We start from the raw sequence: 22,044 nt of genomic DNA on the forward strand, positions 1-22,044 counted from the left end.
AATGATATATATGCTGGTATGGACAATGAATTTGACATTGAGTAGGTCATCTGCGACCTGTAAAGAAAAAGAAAATTCTAGATAGTTCAAGAATTGTTATGATGAAAAGTTCTTTGCTTACATACATACTTTCAATATTCTTTCATCTCAGGTTTTGGATGAGAAACTTATTTTTGTGAAAGTGCATGCACCTTGGGAAGTGCTGTGCACGTACGCCGAGGTTATGCACATCAAATTGCCTCTGCAACACAATGACCTGAAAACCCGAGACTCAGCTTTCAACTGGTTCAGTAGACTGTTCAGGGTGGATGAAAAGATCATCAAACCTGAGCAAGAGTTCTTCACTGCCCCTTTTCAAAAGGAACATTTGTCCAACTTTTATATCCAAGACAAAGACACATTTTTCAATCCTGCAACTAGAAGCCGAATTGTAAGTCCATGGAGTATTTCTAGCATTTACTCTTAAAAAGAAGCTATTCCTTTTATCAAATCAGCATAATCACCTTCACTAAAGCATCCAGAAAAATTAAAAGTGTTTGGGATGCAGTAGTCCTGTGTAATTTATGAAATATCCTGGACAATCCAGAAGGAAAACTTTCCTTACATTTGTCCTATTTCTCTTCCACCAGAATTTAAAGGAGAGATTTGAATGGTTTGTATACCCTGTGCAGTTAAATTTGTCTGCACTGCTTATTCTTTCCTAACTTGATTGCATGCTGAGACAGGTATGGCTGTGTATGATTACTTTCAGGTTGCAAGAGAAACAAAAAAAATTTTTACATTTCAGGTTCATTTTATCCTGTCCCGTGTGGAATATGCAACAAAAAACAATGTGAAAAAGTTTGGCATTAACAAATTACTGGACACTGGAATCTACAAAGCAGCCTTTCCCCTTCATGATGTAAGTCCAATGCTTGTTACTAAAATACACTTCGAAATAGAGGTCTGAACTGTATCTAGAGGGGTTTATATCAAACAATACAATCGCTATTCATTGCCTTATTCCTAGACTGGTGTTCTATCCACATAGAAGAATAGGATGTGGTTTGGCTAAAGAGATTTTCTTCCAAAGCACTGTTGGTTAAAAATGCATTTCTATAAATGAAAAACAGTGTATTTCACTTGAGAGTTCTTAAAGTTGTATTCTCTGGGAGATATATTTCAGTAAAGTGCCTGGACTGAGAGATAGTTCCCATGACACACTGCATTATCAGTTCTAAATCAATGTTCAATTTTCCAGTATTAAAATTCCTGTCAACACTGTTGATGAAGATGTAGACTACAAATCTCATCTTAGGATCTGTCAAAGTCTTGCACAGTGAGAAATGCTCCCTGAGTTCCGAAACATTGCAACATACATGCATGAGACTCAGGTTTCTACAGGAAGACTCTGCCCAGCCAGTCCAGTGCCTCAGAGGTGATGTCAGAGTCTTGCAGAGAAAAGCTTCACTGGTTTGAATTTTACCTTGCAATAAGAAATCCAGCTTTTGCAACTACGCTTCTGAAGCTTTTTAAATTACATCATTTGAAGAAGAAAGTTATAGTGAAAATTGCTTTGTATACTAAGGCTACCAATAGCACAAAAAAGAAGAAAATTAAGGAGAAAAAAATCAGATTTCAGAATATTTGACAAAGAAGAAACTCCATGTAAGGCTGTGAATGCAACAGAGAGAGCAAAGACTGAGGGCTGATTTTCTGTATTTTATCTATTGCACAACCACAACCCCACAGCTTGTCCCTCTCAGAGACACCATTCTGTGTCCAAGGTGTGCTCTGTCAAGGAGACATTGAGAACATGGGAGGTCAAGACTGATAACTGCTTCAGCTGCATGGACTTGGCTTAAAATATTTAGGAGGCCTCCAAGGTTTTCAAATAAATTTTTAAGGCAGAATCAAGACAAAGCATGTTTCTTGTAAGTAATCAAAGCTTTACAGAATAGAATTCATGTAATTTGTGACTGTCCATTTTTAAGGTTTTATTTAAAGGTTTAAAACCTGCCTCGCAGGCTATTTCTATCCTGGTGTGGGGAATTTGGACTCAGTATGACTAGTTATCAATGACTGTCTTTCCATACAATTGAAATTATATATCACAGCTATGCTGAAAATCAAAAGTAGTGATAGATTTCTACAAACATCACTTGTCTTGTTGTATCACAGATACAGAATGGAAGAATGTCTCAAATAACATAGGTTTTGTTGAAATAGCTTTTTTAATAGCCCACTAAGAAATACAAGGATTATCTCCATGTGAACTCTCTTTTAAATTTGAAACAGAGACTAGTGGCCCTGGATTTTTCCCTCAGACTTTCCAGTGTATTCTAGTACAGTATTATTTTGAAGCAAAGCATGTGTAGCATGTTAAAACTACTTAAAATCCATTTTAACTCAGTCCTGTTCCCTAATTAGAATGGATCCTTTTTTATTTTCTATTCCTAAGTGCCAAGACACTGACATGTGCTTAGATTTAAGTTCATGATGAGTCTCTGTTATTTTCAGCTCACATATGTACACTGTTTGCTTCAGCATTCAGTGCCTTCCTGACAACCTTCTATCCTGGATCCTGCTGTGCTCTCAGAGCTGCCTTCCTGCTCCTTTTCCTGGCTTGCAGCAAGACTACTGCAAGTCTAAAAGGCTATTATAGGCTCTAGCTTCATGGCATAGGGATCATCTGTAGAGATGAGAGGTGAGCTGCACTGGTTAAATTAGTGGTATCTTCTCATGGTTTTTCTGTTTTGCAGTCAAGTTTTAAGCACCTGTCAACTGACCCCAACTGCCCAAGTGAACGATATCTTCTCTACAGAGAATGGGCTCATCCTAAAAACATTTTCAAACTGCAACCCCTGGATTTCATCAGGTTGGTGTGACTGGTGCTGGCCTAATGCAGGGAGAATGAGAAATCTACATAATAGGTCTGGTCTTAGAGATGTCAAAGACACAGAGCTCAGTTCTGAGGGAAGATACATACACCCAGATCAGCTCATGCACAGGAGCATACTTTGAGATTGGTTTCATGAAAAGTCAATTTATAAAAAGGTAACCACTTAAAATTTTTCTTTGGGAGCATGATCTTTTCTCTTTTTCCTTTTTTCACCCCATTTCTATCCTTTTACAAAACCATGCAATACCACTGCAATCCCAAAGCTGAAACCAGAGGAATATTAAAATATGGGTTGGTATAAAATGTATGAAATGAAGAGCCATTTGAAACAGAAATGCAAATTTCGTTGCATTTCAGAAAAAAAAAATCAAACTTTTCTCCTCCACAGGAAGTACTATGGAGAGAAAATTGGCATCTACTTTGCCTGGCTGGGCTTTTACACCAATATGCTAACTGTGGCTGCTGTTGTGGGAGTTGGCTGTTTTCTTTATGGATATCTGACAAAGGACAACTGCACATGGAGGTACCTGATCAGGCCTAGTTTAATATCACATGCGATTTTGATCAGTCCTGTACAGAGGGGAATAGTTCAGGGTTTGCAAGACACTGCTTAATGAAGGAGGCAAAATTAAAAGGGCCTGAGAACAAATGCTATTGTGAAGTTGAAGGCAAAAGCTTAAAGTAGGAGATAAGAAAACAACAGATATCCATGGACCATTACAGTAAAAGACACCCGTGAGTTTGTCATTTCATAATTTTATTTATATTTTGCACGAGGTTCACCATACCTAGTGTAGAAACACAAAGAAAAGAGTGACAATCAGAAATCAATACCAATTGCCATAATTTTCACTGTTGTAAACCTTAAACGAGATACACAAAGACCTTGATAATTTCTTTCCTCTAATTTGTGAGAATATGGGAAGAGCAACAGCACAGGGCCCTTCAGCTGCATAGGATACATTGGAAGGCAAGGCATAGCCATGACACAGATTCTCTCATCACAACACAACAAAATTCAATCATGGCAAAATAACCCAGGGGAAAAAAATGATGGCATTGTGTCAAATGAGCTACAGGCCATCAAATTGTATACCTCCTCCTGGAAGGGTGTTCATAATCCATGCTGAAGGGCTATTCTACAGCTCCTCTCCTGTGCCCTATTTATACCCATTTAGCTTTTTGCCAGTATTCTAATTTAGTTATACAGCTCATCCTTTCCCTGGTGTTTACCCCCCTGATGTATGCATAGAAAGTAATTACATTACCTTTCAGCCTCACCATGCTGGGTTAGTATGCATGAGATAGCAGCTCCTTTGCCACCTCTTAGAAGACAGATCTGCCATCGCTTGAATCATTGTGGCAGCTCCCCTCTGCACAATTTCTGACCTGATCTTGATTAGAAGACCAGAGGGATTAGGCAGCTCTTTGGGCTCTGCAGCTATTCCTCCTTCTGCTAGGCAGTGTTCCTCTTCCTTTTCCCTTTGGACTTGATATGGTAGCATGTGTGAGCATGCTGCTGTGGGTTTCCTATTGAAGACTGTGAGATCTTTTAAGAGCTGTTTTATTTTCAGTGTGGGCAGTTTTGAGAATTACCACCACATACAAGGGATGGAAATAATTTTCCTCCTGTGTCATCCATTTTTGAGGACTAGAATGGAAATGGGGATGTGTTGCCAGGGCAAGGGGTGGGGGCAGATCACTGGTGAATTATTCCTTAATTCCCTGAGATTATTGCACTACCTTCATGTGTGAAAAAGCACCAAGAATTTAGTGTTGGTGAGTGACTGACTAGTTTTGTTTTTAGCCAAGAAGTATGTGACCCCAACATAGGAGGTAATATCATAATGTGTCCTCAGTGTGATAAAGCATGTACCTACTGGAACCTCACCATCACTTGTGAATCATCCAAGGTAACTACATTTACAGCTTGCAGACACGCTTTTGAACTTTAGTTGCACTTTCTCTAGTGTTGCATATAAAACAGTGTTGGTCCTCCATTAATTTCCTGAACTGCAGAACTGCTAGAAATGTGCAAATAATTGTTCCTTTTGATACAGTGACTCAACTTTGAAAAGTAAAAACAACAGCATTAATTGCTCCAATTTGATCTGAGATGAAAAATTCAATTTTCTTTTTATTTCACAGAGCTGCCAATATTTGATATGAGACTAAAATGTTATTTTAATTGAAAATTGGTTTCATTTGGGGGTACTTCTTCCTTTTGAAGGGAGGAAAGATTCAGTTAAAGCCTTGATTCAGTAGCTCTGAATCAATTTTGCTAAGGAAACATTTAAAGCTTGTTTTGACATTTCTAATTTCTGCCTCCTCCCTGCGCAAAGAATTTATCTGGATCTATGCCTTGAATTTTATCCGTGTTGTCAAGGAGAAGATGGGTACAAGGAGAGGCTGGTGTTGGCTATGACAGAAGCTGTGACACAGCCATGTCCTGTTGTCTGCTCTTAATTCCTGCCAAAAGAAACCTCACTCTCTTGCCCCATTGCCTTGTCTCACCAAGCTAATGTTAGCCTTTCATCATTCCTCTCCATAGATTCAGTCCCAGAACTGAGATTTTTCAGCTATTCATCAAAAATACCTTGCCCAGCTTTAATTTGTTGCATCAGCAGGCTTAAAGGGTAAAAGAAATAAGAATGCAGGGAATAGGCTATGATGGAAGAAAAAGGGTAAATAGTGACCACAGAGGTATCTCATCAGAATGTGGTTTTACTAACTAGCTTATTTGTTATCCTGCTTATGAGAACCAGATGTGTCTGTGGCCTTTTAGTGGCTGTACTAAAACTCCATAATTCTATACTGAGTTCCCAGAGCAGAAGCACTGTTTTTCCTCTTCCTATGCAACAGATGGAAGGAGGTTTGACAGCATACCATTTTACTATCCCTTGTACTGCATATATGGCTTTTATTTTTAATTCTCGATTTTGCATTTAATTTCCGTGATTTACTGGAGGGTGGTGTACATGGACAGAAGTTGAGGAAACACTATCCACAAAGGTTGTTTATGAAACTACATAAAAACTGAAAATCAACATTTTCAGTAAGCAGCTTCTGTTCTGGGTCAGTGTAGAAGAATAAAAATGGTCAGTTATATTTTAAGCCATTTTTTTTCTTTTCCACTTTTCCAGAAACTCTGTATATTTGATAGCTTTGGAACACTGGTGTTTGCAGTATTTATGGGAATATGGGGTAAGTCGATTTCAGCAACTGTGGTTTGTTATCTAATTTTGGCCAAGCCTCCAGCATCAGCCAAGAAAACATGGATAAATTTGCACTGACTTCATTTTCTAGCACTTAGGAATTCACTGGTAAGTAGCTCTATAGAAAACAAGCACATTCACAGGAACTCATCATAAGAAAACAAAAAATTGTAGATGTTAAAGTTGTTCTTCAGTATCTGTTCTGTTTCATTTTACTTGAAGAAAAATCTGAGGGAAGTGGTTAAGGCTGCCACATGTTCATCCAGCAGGAGCCAGCCAAGTGCTTAAGTATATCTGTCAGAGGAGCTGAGGTTTTTTCCCCAAGATTTTTGGAGATGCTTGTGCTATTAACAGCTGTGTAGATGCACAACACAATTGAAAAACAGTAATTTGTTGTATTTCCCACGATTTTTTTTCTTCCTGTCTTTATTTAAGAAGCTGATTGCAAAAAGTGTAGTAGTTACAAGCACTAGATTTATCTTTTAGCAGAGATAATGTATATAAAATCAGGATGTTTCCCATAGGTGAAAACCTTGGTGCTGTATTCAAGGATTAGGCAAGGTTTATTTTCCTAGAAAGAGTTTATTTTATTCATTTTAGCAGCTTTGTTAACTGGCTTTTATTGGACTGTCTTGTCCAGTAATTACAAAAATAATTTCAATGTTAGGTCTGTATACAGGGTGCTATAGAGAATGTATCACATATAATATTTTGAATTCGTATATAGGCTGACAAGAATGCAAAAATTGCTTTCTTTGTAAAACACATTGTATTTTTATTTCCCTGTGATGACCTAAAGTGCTTCAAAGTAGCTCTTGCTTTAAAGAAATGTAAGATGAAATGTATCATTTCAAAAAGAAGTTTTCTTTTAAAGCATGTGCCAAAGTCAAAACACCAGCAGGGAATCCACTAAATAAAAAGTTATTAGAAGTTTGATACCAATGTAATCTTCTCCTGTCATCTCAAGAGTTAATTTATTGGCAATTTGTTTTTTAATTAAAATTGTCTTTCCTGTTTTGAAGAATGGTTCTAAGAGCAATAATTACAAAGTTAAGCTTCATGGTTATAGTGATGGCTGCAAGGTCTATTAGTATTCTTGTTGTAAGTCCACTATATAAAGAGGTGAATTATGTTACAGAAATTCATCCAAAATTGTACTGAATCCAAATGACCCATGGTCCTGGTGTAATTCCAACTGTAATTTTCACCTTGCTCTATTACTTTTTTTGACCTCCTGGTCCAAAACAATTAAAATAATATTAGACTTTTTTGATATATTATTGCATCATTATCATCAATACACTTCTAATAATTGCACTTTTTTTATGTGTGTATTCCCTTCAGAAATCTTAAAGCACTATGAAACACCAGGGAATTTGGCCTCAGGAGTTAGCCCTTTTTATGTATTAGTGCACTGCCAATTCTGCCTTTGATGGTAAGACTAGATTGGCAAAGGTCATGAACAAGAGACAGCAGCTTCCACTTCACTTGCTGCCATTCCTGGATCCTCTCCCATAGCAAGATCAGTTAAAACAAGAAATGTTCTCCAGTGGAGGCTCTTCTTTTCAGACCTTGGTGACACAGCTTCAGAGGCAGAACACCTGGGCCAGCCTGAGTAGTAATGTTGGGAGACACAGGAAAGGGGACACCTTTCATCTTCATTCATCCTGAGGTGATCTTAATGCTCTGATCTCCTGATTCTGAAATGTCATTTGTTTCCACTGTTGAAACAATCTTGCTTCAAAATAAAAGGAAAATGGCAAATGCAGCAGGAGCTCATTTCCTGCTCTGAAAGACACAACTTGGCTAGTAGGGGGCTGGGAGAGCTGTGCCTGTGTTGTGTGCCCTTCTATCACAGTTAGCACATGTGGCTATCATCACAGAAGGAGCCCCTGCACTTCTGGGCTCTCCAGCAGCAGCTGAATTTGCAGCTGGAACAAATCAGTATGGCCTGCAGCTTCCTGTGATTTGGGATGGGCAGCAATTAGAGATTTATGGAAGACCAATGTCCTTGCTCTGCAGGAGAAAAAAAGAAGATGAGACTGTCTGGTCCACTGCTTGCAATGGCTTTGCTGCTTCTAAGCATGAAGTAGCGGAGAAGTCCTTGTGAAAGAGGCCCCTGAATAATCAGGAGAGCAGGGTTTTCTGGAGTTTTGCCTGTGTGCAGATGCTAAGGTCATCTCACTGCCCAGCCCATGGAGTTTCCTGGGTTTTAAATGTTTGTTTGGGTTTTTTCAACCACACCTGATTTTAGACATAACCTTTAATGTTTGGACTTGTAACTGCATGCCATTGAGGTTTCATCATTCAGAATGAGGGGCCAAACTAGTAAAAAACCCTCAATTTTAGGGTTAATTACTCCCAGACAATGAGAGCAATGAGAGTGCAGTGATTGGATACTACTATTCCTGGAACCAGTGCTGCAGAGACACACCACTCATTTAATCTGAGACTGCACTGTCTTCAAGAATGAAGAATCCAGGTGTGCCAGGGAGCGTGGTACTGACACCCGGCATCCTGAGCTCCTCCTAGCCTTCCCATCTGGGTGTGTCATTGCCTCTGCTGCCAGATCTGCCTCCATAATGTCTTGGGACAAGGTAATGAGTTTGGCTGGATTCGCGTTCAACCATTATCACTTAGGCATCTGTACCTGATCCCTCAGTGCTTCCAGCTGTAGGAGCACAGGAAAATGGCTGGCCCAGCCCAGGAAGGTTCTAAGATCCATGCCATACAAAAGAGCTGCAGTCTCTTCAGGTTTGTGCTAGCAGAGGAGGAAAGACAGCTGAATTTAAGCAGTTTTACCTGAACCATCATTGTTTTTGTAATTTTCAACTTCATAACTTGTCTACACAAAAATTGCAGCTTGAGTGAGCGGGAGATCTTCCCTGTGACAGTTTTTGGCCTACTGAGTTTTATTTTTCTAGAAGTCATGCACTTCCCAGATGGTGTCTTCACCTATCCAATCAGCTTTGTTTCTTAAGCATCCCATGATAAACTGTTTCAAAAGCAGTCTGCAACATGAGATCCAAAGTGCTCATATTCTAGCCTTAGGCAGAAAGCAAATAAAGTATATACATTCTTCAGCATGTGGCTACAGCACCATTTACCTCAGGTATTAAAGTACATATATATCCAAAGGCATAATTGCATAAAGGAGTAGATCCAGTTGTTTTCACCATTGCATTAGCCAATAAAGGTTTTATTCCTTTATTCTGCAAAAAGCTGTGGGGAATACTGAGACGTGTTATAGCCCAGAGTGGTCAAGCAGTATCCAATACTCACATGGTATTGCTCATTTTGTCTATCATTTGGATAGTTACCTTTTTTTTGGAGTTTTGGAAGCGCCGACAGGCTGAACTGGAGTATGAATGGGACACGGTTGAGTACTTAGAGCAAGAAGAGCAAGTTCGCCCAGAATATGAAGCTCGGTGCACTCACGTAGTCATGAATGAAATCACACAGGTAAGGAATATTTTGATAACTGGTGATGGTTACTGCTACAGACATGCTGTGAGCAGACACTATGAAAATGGTGAATCTGGACTGGAGCTTTATGAATCAGCAGTGCCTCAAGTTGATAAACTGGCCTGGAAATAGTGAATTTATAAAGTGCAGATGGAGGGACAGGGAATTTATACTTAACTGTAAGCACTTAAAAGTATTTGCCTGTTTGAGGACCTTGTGCTGCTGAGGTTCCTGTGTCTTAAATAAACAGAAGTAGGCATCATCCCCAGCTTAGAAGAGTAAGTCTACTTTATTAAATCCCCCAAGAAATGATTAAATGTTGCTGCCAGAGGCCAAGATCACAGAGTATTTGCTATCTTTGCCTAGGAATGCATCAGGAAAAAAGGTGAATGGAAGGAAACATGTTACATGATTATATGTGATGCCAACGCTGTTTTTTTAACCAAAGATGTTTCTGTTTGAAACGTATAAATAGCTATTGTTGCTATGTGCATACGGATGCAATTATGATTGATAACAACAATCTTGCAGAGACAAGGATAAACCTCATTTCAATGAAATAGGGTTCATATTTATGAGGATCTTAGTTTAGATCTCTATTTATTATACATTTGAGTAGCTTTAGCTTCGTCAGCTTACTCAAGTTCAGTTTCACTTTTTATTATTCTCTGTCAATATATTCTGTCTTTTATCTGATCCTTTGCACTACTTTCACATTCCATCCATGTTATACTAATGTTTATTAGAGGGCACTTGAAAAGTTTCAAAATTAACTGCCACAGTTAATTGCCATTTGGCAGTTCTTATATAGAGCTTCTTTTTATATCTTGTACAAAAAACTCATCCTGTTTAAAAGCTTATAAACCTATGCCACCTTGAACGTATAAAATCATAGCTAGAAAGTTCTTTTCGTACAGTTCAAAGAGTGAGAAATATGCTAAAATATTTTATTTTAAGCCTCAGAGATTCTTTGAAGACTCAGTGAATTTTCACTGCACCACATTGAGGTAGGCATTTTCCTTGGGGAAGCCATCGCATTGTTCCTGTGGAACACATTGAGAAATACAGAGTTCAAGGACCAAAATTTTAGTGCCTGCTAAATTTAGCCATTGAAGTTTGAAAGATAATGACCTTGGATGCCATGATCAGCCAAGAGGGATGGGTCTATGCAGAAGGACTATGCACCCTGTCATGGCTGAAGTCAGTAAGATCTGAAGACATTCTACCTCTGTGGAAGTAATTTTTATCTTAGAAGGGGCAGCAAAAAAAAAAGACACTTTTTATCAGGCAAGGCTTCTGAAATCATGAATAAATGTTGAGTTTCCAGGGAACAAAACAAGGTAGTTTTTTTTCTTTTTTTCCTGCCCTCAATATTATAAAGGGTTTAATTTGTGCACACAAAAAAAACAAGAAGGAAAAAAGAAAAAGGAAAGGTTGGGTGCTTGGTCAAGGTTGGTCCTTGATCTGTTTCTTAATCTTTTACAGCAAGAAGAACATGTGCCATACACTGCATGTGGGAAGTGCGTACGGATGACTTTCTGTACAAGTGCCATCTTCTTCTGGGTAAAGTTCTTCTTTCATTCTTTCCCCTCATAAATTCGCTTTTCTAGTGAGTGTCTAAAAAATTATCCTCCTGAACAGAACAAAAAATGGCAATGGAACAGGTTCAGTTGGTTTTCCATCTCATGCATAAATCAAGCCCATAAGGTATGGACCCACATGGAAATGGTAGCTGTAGTCATCCAGTACTCATTAGCATCCAGTATCAAAATATCCTGCAGCTGTAGATTGTGAGTTATGCTTGTGAATTTGGTCCACTGGTTTTTCCCTCATTATTTTAAGACAAATGTCCTTGCTTTTAGAGGGGAAATAAGGCTTTGGTTTATATGCTGTCTTCCCTACTAGTTTGTCTGACTTGTTCCAGCTGTATTCTTCCATATTGTGTCTCACAGTCCATGACCTCTTTCAGGTTTTGTGTTTCACTTAACAGAGCAAAGCTGAGTGCTCTTTAATCTCCTAGAGCTGCTACTTTAATTAAAACTAAACCTTGAAAGCAGTCCAGTCAACCACGACACAATATATAACACAATGAGCAGGCCCAGAGAGATTGCCTTGAAAAGCTCTGTGTTTTAGCATATTGCATGTCCTCCTCATCTATAGCACAAATAGCAGCTGGAAAACACCTCCTTCTAGGTCACAGGATACCTATAGGAGATAGAGTGGTGTCTGACAGCCCAGGAGAGCCTTAGCATTGACACAGTTGAAACACAAAGGAAAGAATATTGACTTGCAGTTGGATTTAAATAGACCAGACTTCATGTTGGAGGGAAGAGATTTGTTCTATGTTTGCCACTTGTGTTACTGCACTGTTGCTGTGCACAGGGTCAGGGGAGGTAGTTCATGGCAGTTTGCTGAGATAGTGAAAAAAAGATACACAGGTCTCTGGACCTCATACTGAATAATAGCTAGAGAACTAGTAACAAATAAAGGTGGGGAGAGAAGAAGAAAGAGGAGATGGCAAGCAAGATGAGTTACATGGATCATTATCGCAACTCCTGCAGACTACATGACTTGGCTTAAAATTTTTCTATTCCTTTGAGGGGTCTGTAGTCTGTAATAGTATCACATGGAAGAGAAGGTGCAGCCCCCTCCATAATCAAATGCACTAAATGCTAGTGCATTTGACCTCCTGTCAACTGTCCAATATCCGAAAAGGAGTTTTCTCCCATCACATGCCTTGAGGTGTAAGATTTGATTATGCATCTCATTATATTGATTCACATCAGTACAAACCTTGTTATTAATCATAAAACAGACCATCTCTTTTCTTTCCTGCAGATTTACTAGGCTACATGAAAAGGGCTTCTTTTATGGATTCACTATTTATTGCCTTATTTGATCATCCTCTTGCAATGGAATGACAGGCACAAAATTGCTTTACTTTTGCCTATCATGAAAAGTGTTTCAAACTCACTTTTTCCTAAATCCAGTGGTTGAATACAAACATCTTTCTTTCATTCCCTTGGCAGATCCTTTTGATTATTGCTTCAGTTATTGGAATCATTGTCTACAGGCTCTCGGTTTTCCTGGTATTCTCCTCATCGCTGTCACAGCACATTAATGGAACAGAGACGATCCGCAAGTACCTGACTCCACAGACAGCCACGACAGTAACTGCTTCACTCATCAGCTTTGTTGTCATTATGATTCTCAACATCGTCTATGAAAAAGTGGCAATCCTGATTACTGACTTCGGTATGCTGCTGCTGTACCTCAGATAGAAATGTGGGGTAAAATAGCTAGAAAAATTAGCATTTATATGTATAGTAAGTATTATGATAAATGAGCACCTGTACCTCATATTTCAGAATTTTCCCACCAAATCACACACTACCACCCAGACATTTTCCAATGTTGATTTTCTCAATATCAGAGGAATATGGTATTCAGCTCTTTGCCTGGAAAGTCCTCACATAGGCAGCATGAAAGATCAATTGTTTACAGTTTTGTGCTTGTGAAACAGACAAAGCAAAGAAAATTACTACTACAACCAAGCTTTATGAAAACAGATCAGTAAGGCATAACACATTCAATTACATTAGCTTTTATTTATGGGGAAAATAGCTATTTTCTTGTAAATAAGTGAACTAAGGTCACCATTCCAAAGCTGCATACCACTCTGATGTTTTTAAACAGATAAACAGTCACAAATAATGTTATACTCTATATCCAGGCCATCAGTATTGAAGTAGCTATTTTACTTTAGATGTATGAAGTAGTGTGGTGTTTTTATTTAGTACTGTTTCATCAGTTCAAAGTGCTACATTTGCATCTTTCCTGAGTGTGCTGGATTTGGGTGCTTTTTTTTTCCCCTGAGTTATCAGAATTCTTGCTTCTTCTCTTTCTTTATGGTCAGCAAATGAGTTCTTTCCTTCTTACAACCCATACAGTTTTAGAATTAAATAATGGTTAAAGTATATATGGGGATTATGTACAATCTAAATGATAATGCTCTCAGTCATTTTAAGGAATATGAGGCATACAGATACTTTGCAGCTGAGGCTCTAGAGCAGCTTGGGGGTTACTTGTAGATTGGGTTGGGGATTTTTTAATTTATTTACTTTTCTTTCATTGCAGAACTTCCAAGGACACAGACCGATTATGAAAACAGTCTGACCACAAAGATGTTCTTGTTCCAGTTTGTCAACTACTATTCTTCATGCCTCTACATAGCTTTTTTTAAGGGTAAATTTGTAGGTTACCCTGGAAATCCAGTTTATTGGCTGGGAAAGTATCGCAATGAAGAGGTAAGAATATATCATGTATAACGTGTAATTAGTCCAGGTATTCTGCCGCAGTTAGGACTGTATAAAGTAAAACACAGTTGTACATATTTAACATTAGGGTTTAAAAAGTGACTGCCTCCTAAGCTAATTGCCTCTTCACTAACTCCTAGCATAAAAGAATATGGCACAAGACCAGCTGGGCTTGGAAATGTATTCCACATACCCAGAAAAGTGTATTTTACCATGGTCTTACAATCTGTGAATTGGCACACAGGAAGGAGAGAATATCAGTAGCAGCATTCCTATTCTGCTGGGTGACCCTCAGCTGGTGATAGCACAGAGCTGCATGACTTTGCCTTTCACTCTTTCACTGGTGTTTTGTCAGCCTACCAAATGTGACTATATGTGGCCTGGAATTGGCTTTTGCATACCATACTGGAAAGGTTTTCCTAGACAGTCTCCTCAGATTGCTTTAAGTAATGTTATTATAATAAACCAGGGATGCATTATTTTAAATGCTTCATTCATGCCTGCAAAGTTACCCAACTTCAAAAAATTTTCCTATCTCTCCCAACCTTCAGTGTGATCCAGGCGGATGTCTCCTCGAGCTCACAACCCAGCTTGCCATCATAGTAGGAGGTAAAGCTATCTGGAACAACATTCAAGAAGTGCTTCTTCCGTAAGTTCAAACTATGAAGTAATCTGCTCTTTCATATTTAAAAAATACTGTTTTGCTTGATGCCCTCAGGCACTGAGTTTGGTAAGTGCATATTGTATTCTGAAAGGAATTCAATGAGGGGAAGTGCAAAGTCCTTCACTGGGGAAGCCACAGCTGGAGTGCTGTCCAATTATGGGCTTCCCCAGTACAAAAGAGGCATACACAGTTATACTGAAGAAAGTCTAGAAAAAGGACACAAGGTTAAGAAGTTTAACCTTGGAATACCTCATATATGAGGAGAGGCTGAGGAAGCTGGGATTGTTCTGCCTGGAGAAGAAAAGGCTCAGTGATATCTCATCAGTGTGTACAAATACCTGATGGGCAAAAGAAGAGGAAGACAGAATACTCTCTGTGACTAATGCCCCGGGACAGGACCAGGACCAATGGGTGCAAACTGAAACACAGGAAACATCTGAACACCAGGAAACATCTTTTTGTGACCAAGCATTGCCCAAGGAGGGTGTAGATTCTCTGCCGTTGGAGATAATGAAAAGCCATCTGGACACTGTCCTGGGCAACCAGCTCTAGGTGACCCTGCCTGTACAAGGCAGAGGTGCCTTCCAACCTCAACCATTCTTTGATTCTGTAAATTTTGTGATCAGAAGGAATTAATGCTCTAACCACTGGCCTACATTTTGCTTGATATTTTGTTATCTTGAATGTTACGTGATCATTCTTCTGTACAATTTAAGTATAGATCACTGTGATTCAGATGTATTGTCCCTTTACACTCTTATTTATGGTTTGTAAATAACCACTTCTAGGATGAGGCAGCAAAAGGAAGGAAGGAAGTTTTCAGTAATTCAGAATTAAATAAATTGATTGTTTAAAGCTGTAACAGCAGAAATGTCTTTTTTTTCATTTACGGACCTTTTTAGGTTCTTTTACCAAAGTTAGTGTTCTTTTTCTCCCTGGCTGATAGTTTGGTCAAGAATCTAATTGGAAGACACTCTGCAGCTGCCAGATCAGAAAAAGTTGTTCCATGTTGGGAGCATGACTACCACCTCCAGCCCATTGGAAAACTTGGACTGTTTTATGAGTATCTTGAAATGGGTAAGTAACAGTTCAGTTTGGATTCACTACCACTGCTGGACACAGATAAGTTTTAAAGAAAATGTTCATACAAGCAATGCTCAAAAAGGTAGAGAGAGGAGACATTAATGTTTTCTGAGGCAACTTTTGATGAACTATTACAGATGGTTTTGCAAGCTTTTATTAAACAGCTACGCCTTAATCCAGTTTATAACTAGGAAACAGCACATGATTGTACAAGGAGGAGTACTGCTGCTTCCTTGCCTAGTCCTGTGAGAAATGCATTCAGAAGGCAGACCACTGTAATGTTCTGGTGTTGTACAACAGAGCCCTGTGTCTGACTGCTCTGCTGCCGGTCTGCAGTCACCAGGACTTGTTGCTGGTAATTTGGGAGCTGGCAGACCGTGGCTGGTTTGTTGCCTCTATCCATTCTGTGACAGCACTGCCAGTGTACTTACAGCAGTACCCAGACACCAATAAGATGATTGTTGGTTTGGGCCTTCCAGTTCAGTACTGAGAGATAGTCATGAGATTTCCAGGTCTTCATGATAAAGATATCAGAAAGAAATGGACATTTAAATACCCAGAATAGTTCCACTTGGTGTGTTGTGACTTGTAATATTTTGCTGTCCCCTTCACCTAGCAGGTTTTTCCAGTACTGTTGTGCTACTATTTTCTCATCCAGAAGATTCATTAGGAACCCAGCTACTCTTTCTTGTTTCTTCCATCTGAATTTGGAGTATATAAACTATACATGCCTACACTTGCTTATCTCCAGTAAGTGAAAGCCTCATTGACGGATGTAACCTCTCCCTTTCACAGTTATACAGTTTGGCTTTGTGACACTGTTTGTGGCTTCATTCCCCCTGGCTCCTCTTCTGGCTCTTATCAACAACATGTTGGAAATCCGGTTGGATGCGTGGAAGCTGACGACCCAATTCAGGCGCATGGTTCCACAGAAGGCACAAGACATCGGCGCCTGGCAGCCCATCCTGCAGGGCATAGCCATTCTGGCCGTGGTCACCAATGTAAGTACAGTGACAACAACTGCAAGAGATAAAATGCCTTCACTGCAGGTGCCGCATCCAAATGTGGGAATGCTGCGTGTGGCAATGCAACTTAAATGACCTCTTCTTAAAGCAGAAATTCAGCTTCTTTCTTGTGTGCTCAGAAATACAATGCATGCTCAAAATTGCAGATCAGAATGAATTTTTTGAGAATTTGGACACTAATCTCTTCTTCAGTTGGACTTAAAATTTTTAAGTACACAACAAAGAAGCTGAATTTTAAGAGAGTTCTTTTGAAATATTTAGGAATAAAATTCTGATGAATATACTCCTAAACAACAAAATTCAGATCTCTCACATTTTTTGTATCAATTCACCAAGGTTTTATTTGTAGGCTGCAATGTGGGAAGAAAAATAAGCCATTGGTATTTATCACTGTGGATTATTTGATTGCTTGTTCTTAAACAGTAGCTAATACGTATTAACTTACAAAAAATTCTCACTGCTGCCCTTTATTAAAGGAGCAATGACCACTGGTTTCTACTGGAGGGACACCACCACCACACATTATCCATGGCAAATAGCCTTTTTCAACAAGGTTGCTGTTTTCTTCTCTTATGAGAGAGATCCAAGTATGCTATGCTATTTGATAACTGTCTTTCCCAGTCAATCCAGCAGGATGTTGTAATACCTACATGAAATTAGAAGTTGAACATATATCTTAAGATTACTTTAAAATACTGTACCTTATCATAGTTCTTGAACATATATCTTAAGATTACTTAAAATATTGTACCTTATCATAGTTATTATGGTATTCAGGTCAGAGTTAAAGTGGCTTTGGTGAGCTTACATTGGATCAGACGTGTGTAGGTTTCTGTTAGGAATGTGTTGGTGCCCTGCTTTCTGCAGTTTATGTCACTGTGCAAACAGGGCAGCAGCCACTCACCTCCCTGGGGCTGATGGTGTGCCAGGGACTCAGCAGAGACTGTCACATTCAAACAGCCCTGCTGCAGGTGTTGTGAGGACATCAAAGAGATTGGTATTTATTGCTAATGAAGTGTGGGCCATAAAGCCATGTGCTAGACCAAATGCTAGAAGCAGTTTTGTTCCTTTAAGTATGGTTCTTTTCTTGTTTGACATCCAGGAACTGATCCAAGTCACCAGTCTCTCCTTTACCAACCCTGCCTTGATTTTACCTCAGTACTCATAAAGTGTTTCTTCTCTTCTACACGACTTGTTACAGCTGATAATACTTGGGAACTGTATCATCTCCTCCATGCATTTGTTACCTTTGTAACAGCTGCTAGTGACTTGCAAGCAATTTTTGCACAAAGCTACCAGTTTTGAAAGTTGCCATGAGGCGCTGAACTTGCTATTGAATAGTACCAAAGCATCTGTTGTTGATTTGAAGACTGATTTTAATTAGTTATGGTATAAATGGAAAACTGTGTGCAGTAAAGCTCGGGAAGCAGAGAATGTGCTGTTTGTTTGTAGTTCTCCAGTGCAATACTCTGAAATGCAGCCTATAATTCAAGAGGAAAAAAAGTTTTCCTTTGAGAGGATGCTGTAGGATTAGCTTTCGTATTTCTGTCCTTGAAGCTCTCCGGAGCACATCTGGAGATCATTCAGAGAGAGGGAGGAGAGTGAGACAGGGTTCAGATTTAGGATGATGAGAGACCTGGGGCCTTGCAAAAAAAATCAGTAAGTTCAAGTATTAGGCTGTGTCAATACCATATTCCAGCATCTTTCTAAATGATACAAAGAAGCAATGTCAAACTCATTTGGTCCAAAGGGAGAAGGAATTTTTTTGCCTTATTGTTAAGTTGATATTAATTCATTTATGGTCTGACTAGAAGAGCTAATGAACAGAAAGAAAATTTATTTTACAAAAATTTTCTCTGCTTGTAATTCAGACTACAAATACTCTACTTGTACTCTACTTTTAACTCTACTTCAGAGTTAAAAACAGAGTAATTTAGCTGTGAGGTCGTCTCCCTGCAACTGCAAGACACAGTAATATATACTTCTTGTCAGTCAAAAACACCTACTCAGCATGTAAATATAAACAACACATAATTTTCACTTCATTTCACACTGGCATGTAATGCTTAAAAACAGTATTTAAAGTGCATGCCAACTACATTTGATGTAAGCCAAAGTGCAGTACAAGAAAAACACCTTATCCTTGAAAATTTTCAATGAGTTTATTTTAGTGCTAGGATGCCTCCCTTTTATTTCTCATCAGCCAAACTTTCTCTCAACTGAACTCACTTGTAACAATGTTCTGGAGAACTAAATACAGATCTTGGACCACAATCTCAAAAGGATTGTTTCTGCAGCTTTTATCTTAACTACAGTTTAGCTTGTCAGTTTCTTCAAAGTAAGCCAACTCAAAAGGTAGGTCACTTAGGATAGCATTCATCGTTGGCAGTGGTGCTACTTGAGGTCGGGTGGGTCTTGCACCATTTTCAACTCCCTGCTCTTTCCCTTCGCTGTCTTTTCCCCTCAGTGCTGTCTCTTGCATTGTGCTGGCACCAGCACTTCATAAACACTTACATGATGAATCAGACTAGGGAAGGGATCCAGTGGTGATTCCCAGGCAGACCAGCATGGTCATCTGATCTGCTGCATGGGGCCAGGAATGCCCAGGCCAGCACACAGCACAAGGCAACGGCTAGAGGCAGAGGCAGGAGGTTGTTTAGCTAGCACTGCCACCAAAGCATTGTTCAAGGAACTGTAGAAGAACTTTACACATTTTTAACCCTTTCTCCTCTCTCCCCTTCCCTTTTTCTACAACGGTTACAAATACCTCTTCAGGCTGGGACTTTCTGGCTGGGAATGCTGCATGAAAATGGACAATTTTTATCCCATGTCATGAAAATAAGGAAAAAACAGACTTCATGAATTGCAGACTGGCATGGTGGGGAATAGAATACAGATATTAACCAGATTTTATGCTCCTCTGTTACCCATTACTGCTTGACTTTGCCCCTAACTCTGTCGCGCAATTTTCCTGTGTTTTTTTCTGCCTCTTTTATGCATCTCTGCCCAAACTTCCCTTCCCTTGATCCCATCAGATCCCTCCTTCACAACTTTACCCTCCATGTCTCTGCCCTGGTTCTTTCCATCCATGTTGTCAAGTGGTTATTTTTATCTTGACATGGGAAAAACACTTCTCTTTCAGTCCTGGAGTGTGGCTGGTCACTCCTTGCCAGGTGCTGGGCACCAGAGACGCCTGTTGTCATGAGCTGGCAGGGCAGCCTCTTGCTAGGTACTCAGCTGCTCGTCTTTCCAGTGGAAAGTCTTCCTCACAGGGAAACCTTTTGAACTTGCAGTAGCAGAGGAGGAAATTGGATTAAACATAGTTAACCTGTCCTCCAGAATAGGATGTTTTGGGAAGTTCATGAGTTTAGAAAAGACTTCCCACAACAAACCCGCAGATCAAATTTCCTACCCAGTTTGTGACTAGCAGACTGAGTAGGACAGGGACTCTCTTGGGAGCAAGATAAAAACAAATGGTCACGTCATGTAAAACAGCTCTATGGAGCTGCTACTAAAAAAATTATCTTGGCATCAAGAGCAGTTTCCACATGTACTATGCTATAGTAGGAAGCAACAAGTACCAAGATGAATTTGGGCTGGCTAGCACCCCAGAAAGGGTGGGATGTTTCTAGGATCAGAGATGGATAAGTTATATATCTAATTTAATAAATTCCCTTACTCAAACATCAGGGAACCTGGTGAAATTTAATTTTCTGTTATTGAAGAACTCTTCTGTTGTTTCCATTAATTTAAGCCAGCAGAATTTCTTTAAACATCTCATAAATACTCATAAGAAACACATTTGCTGATCTCCTCTGCATGCACATGAAAAAAGTGGTTTATAGTATCACTGTTTCAAGCATTCAGCAGAGCTAGGATAATTTAGAAACTATACAGAGTGCACATGCCAGAAAGAGATTGTTTTGTGCCCATGAGAGACTACATGTTCATTTACAGAATGAACAACTACTGACAGGAAAAGCACATATTTTCTATTTTTAGCTCATACTTTAATTTTTGAGATGATAAGTATATGGCAAATGAATGCATATTAAAACTTATTTCTTTAATGTTGCTCTGCTTTTTTTGTCTTCTCTTTCTGAAATGCAGGCTATGATCATTGCTTTTACATCTGACATGATTCCTCGTCTGGTTTATTACTGGTCCTTTTCAGTGCCTCCTTATGGGAGTCACAGCAGCCATACTATGAAAGGCTATATAAACAGCACGCTTTCTGTCTTCAATATATCAGACTTCAAGAATGCAAGCAAGCCATTTTCCCCTTGGCTCGGGAACCAAACAACATGCAGGCAAGTGTCAAGTAAGCATTTGTCATTTTCCAATGACAAAAATAATGGGGTTTATGTCTAAGTTATCTAATTCAGTTAACAATACCCAGTAAGAAATATTAAAACACATGAAAAGCCAGCTTATTTTGAATGGAAGTATTCACCCATAAGTTTGTGCTGCTCAGAAAATTCTTACTTTAATTTAGTTTTCTCCTAGCTGATCGTTTTCAAAATAACCTGATCGTTTTCGTTTCTTAAAACTTTTATAAGTAATTCTTAATAAAGTGGCAAAAATAGGACATTTCAGCCAAACACGGCTTATTTTGCAGACACAATTTTACCCATCGCAGTAGTTCCCCGAGCTCGCTGTTCTGGACACGTTCAGCAGGCCATGTCGTGCTCCATCCTCTGGCCGCAGTGCCGTACTGCAGAGGTGCCAGCGCCCAGCTCCTGACTCTCCTGCTTTGCTTTCAGGTACCGGGATCTGCGCTACCCTCCTGGCCACCCGCACCAATATGAGCACAACATCTACTACTGGCATGTCATTGCAGCCAAGCTGGCTTTCATCATTGTCATGGAGGTCAGTGTACAGGGTTTTGAGCATTGCTCACTTAGTCTCTTCCCTCCATGCAGAGAATCCTTCAGAGACGTTCAGTCCAGGCACAGCTATCAGAGTTGGTGATGTGTGCTAGCATGAGCAAGAACTCGGGAGATGTAAATGAGGTGTAGCACCATTAGAAAAAGAATTCCCTGAAATCATGACATCAGCTGCTGATTGCCCCACATATCTGCAGCTTCTTTTCTCAAGAACTGTAGAATTATTTTTAGTAGCAGAAATAGAAGGGATGGGTACACTGAAAATATTTTTACATGTACTTAGAGGAAGTTTGCACACAGCATCCTGAATGTATGTACATAATACATGTACACTGGCAGCGTGAAGTCTATAAAGACCATCTCTGTAAGTCTCTAGGTGATCAGAAAAAAGCAATGGCTCCTTCCTCTGAAGCTACAACCTGGGCTTATGAAAGATGGGAGTCAGTCCAAAATGAAGAAAGAGATATATTGGGTATTATTAATTATAAAATATACTTAGGGCTGATCCA

General features: G+C 39.3%; 1 protein-coding gene across 3 annotated transcripts in view; it reads left to right on the top strand.

Annotated features, from left to right (window-relative positions):
* Positions 1-22,044, top strand: part of ANO6 (anoctamin 6) — a 69,649-nt gene that overhangs the window by 43,035 nt on the left and 4,570 nt on the right. For 2 of the 3 annotated variants that reach the window (XM_085043722.1, XM_085043730.1), the window contains 15 exons: positions 152-430; positions 788-901; positions 2,742-2,857; positions 3,270-3,404; positions 4,689-4,794; positions 6,025-6,085; positions 9,413-9,558; positions 11,047-11,124; positions 12,591-12,816; positions 13,699-13,868; positions 14,429-14,526; positions 15,488-15,618; positions 16,420-16,625; positions 20,760-20,959; positions 21,413-21,518. In XM_085043722.1, the coding sequence (XP_084899848.1) occupies positions 152-430; positions 788-901; positions 2,742-2,857; positions 3,270-3,404; positions 4,689-4,794; positions 6,025-6,085; positions 9,413-9,558; positions 11,047-11,124; positions 12,591-12,816; positions 13,699-13,868; positions 14,429-14,526; positions 15,488-15,618; positions 16,420-16,625; positions 20,760-20,959; positions 21,413-21,518 (2,172 nt within the window). Of the gene's footprint in view, positions 1-151; positions 431-787; positions 902-2,741; positions 2,858-3,269; positions 3,405-4,688; positions 4,795-6,024; positions 6,086-9,412; positions 9,559-11,046; positions 11,125-12,590; positions 12,817-13,698; positions 13,869-14,428; positions 14,527-15,487; positions 15,619-16,419; positions 16,626-20,759; positions 20,971-21,412; positions 21,519-22,044 lie in introns of all 3 variants that reach the window. The other variant, XM_085043738.1, reaches the window with a different exon arrangement.

Source organism: Lichenostomus cassidix, chromosome 1Aa (assembly GCF_008360975.1).
Source record: "Lichenostomus cassidix isolate B80296 chromosome 1Aa, HeHo_3.0, whole genome shotgun sequence".
Classification (NCBI taxonomy): Eukaryota; Metazoa; Chordata; class Aves; order Passeriformes; family Meliphagidae; genus Lichenostomus; species Lichenostomus cassidix.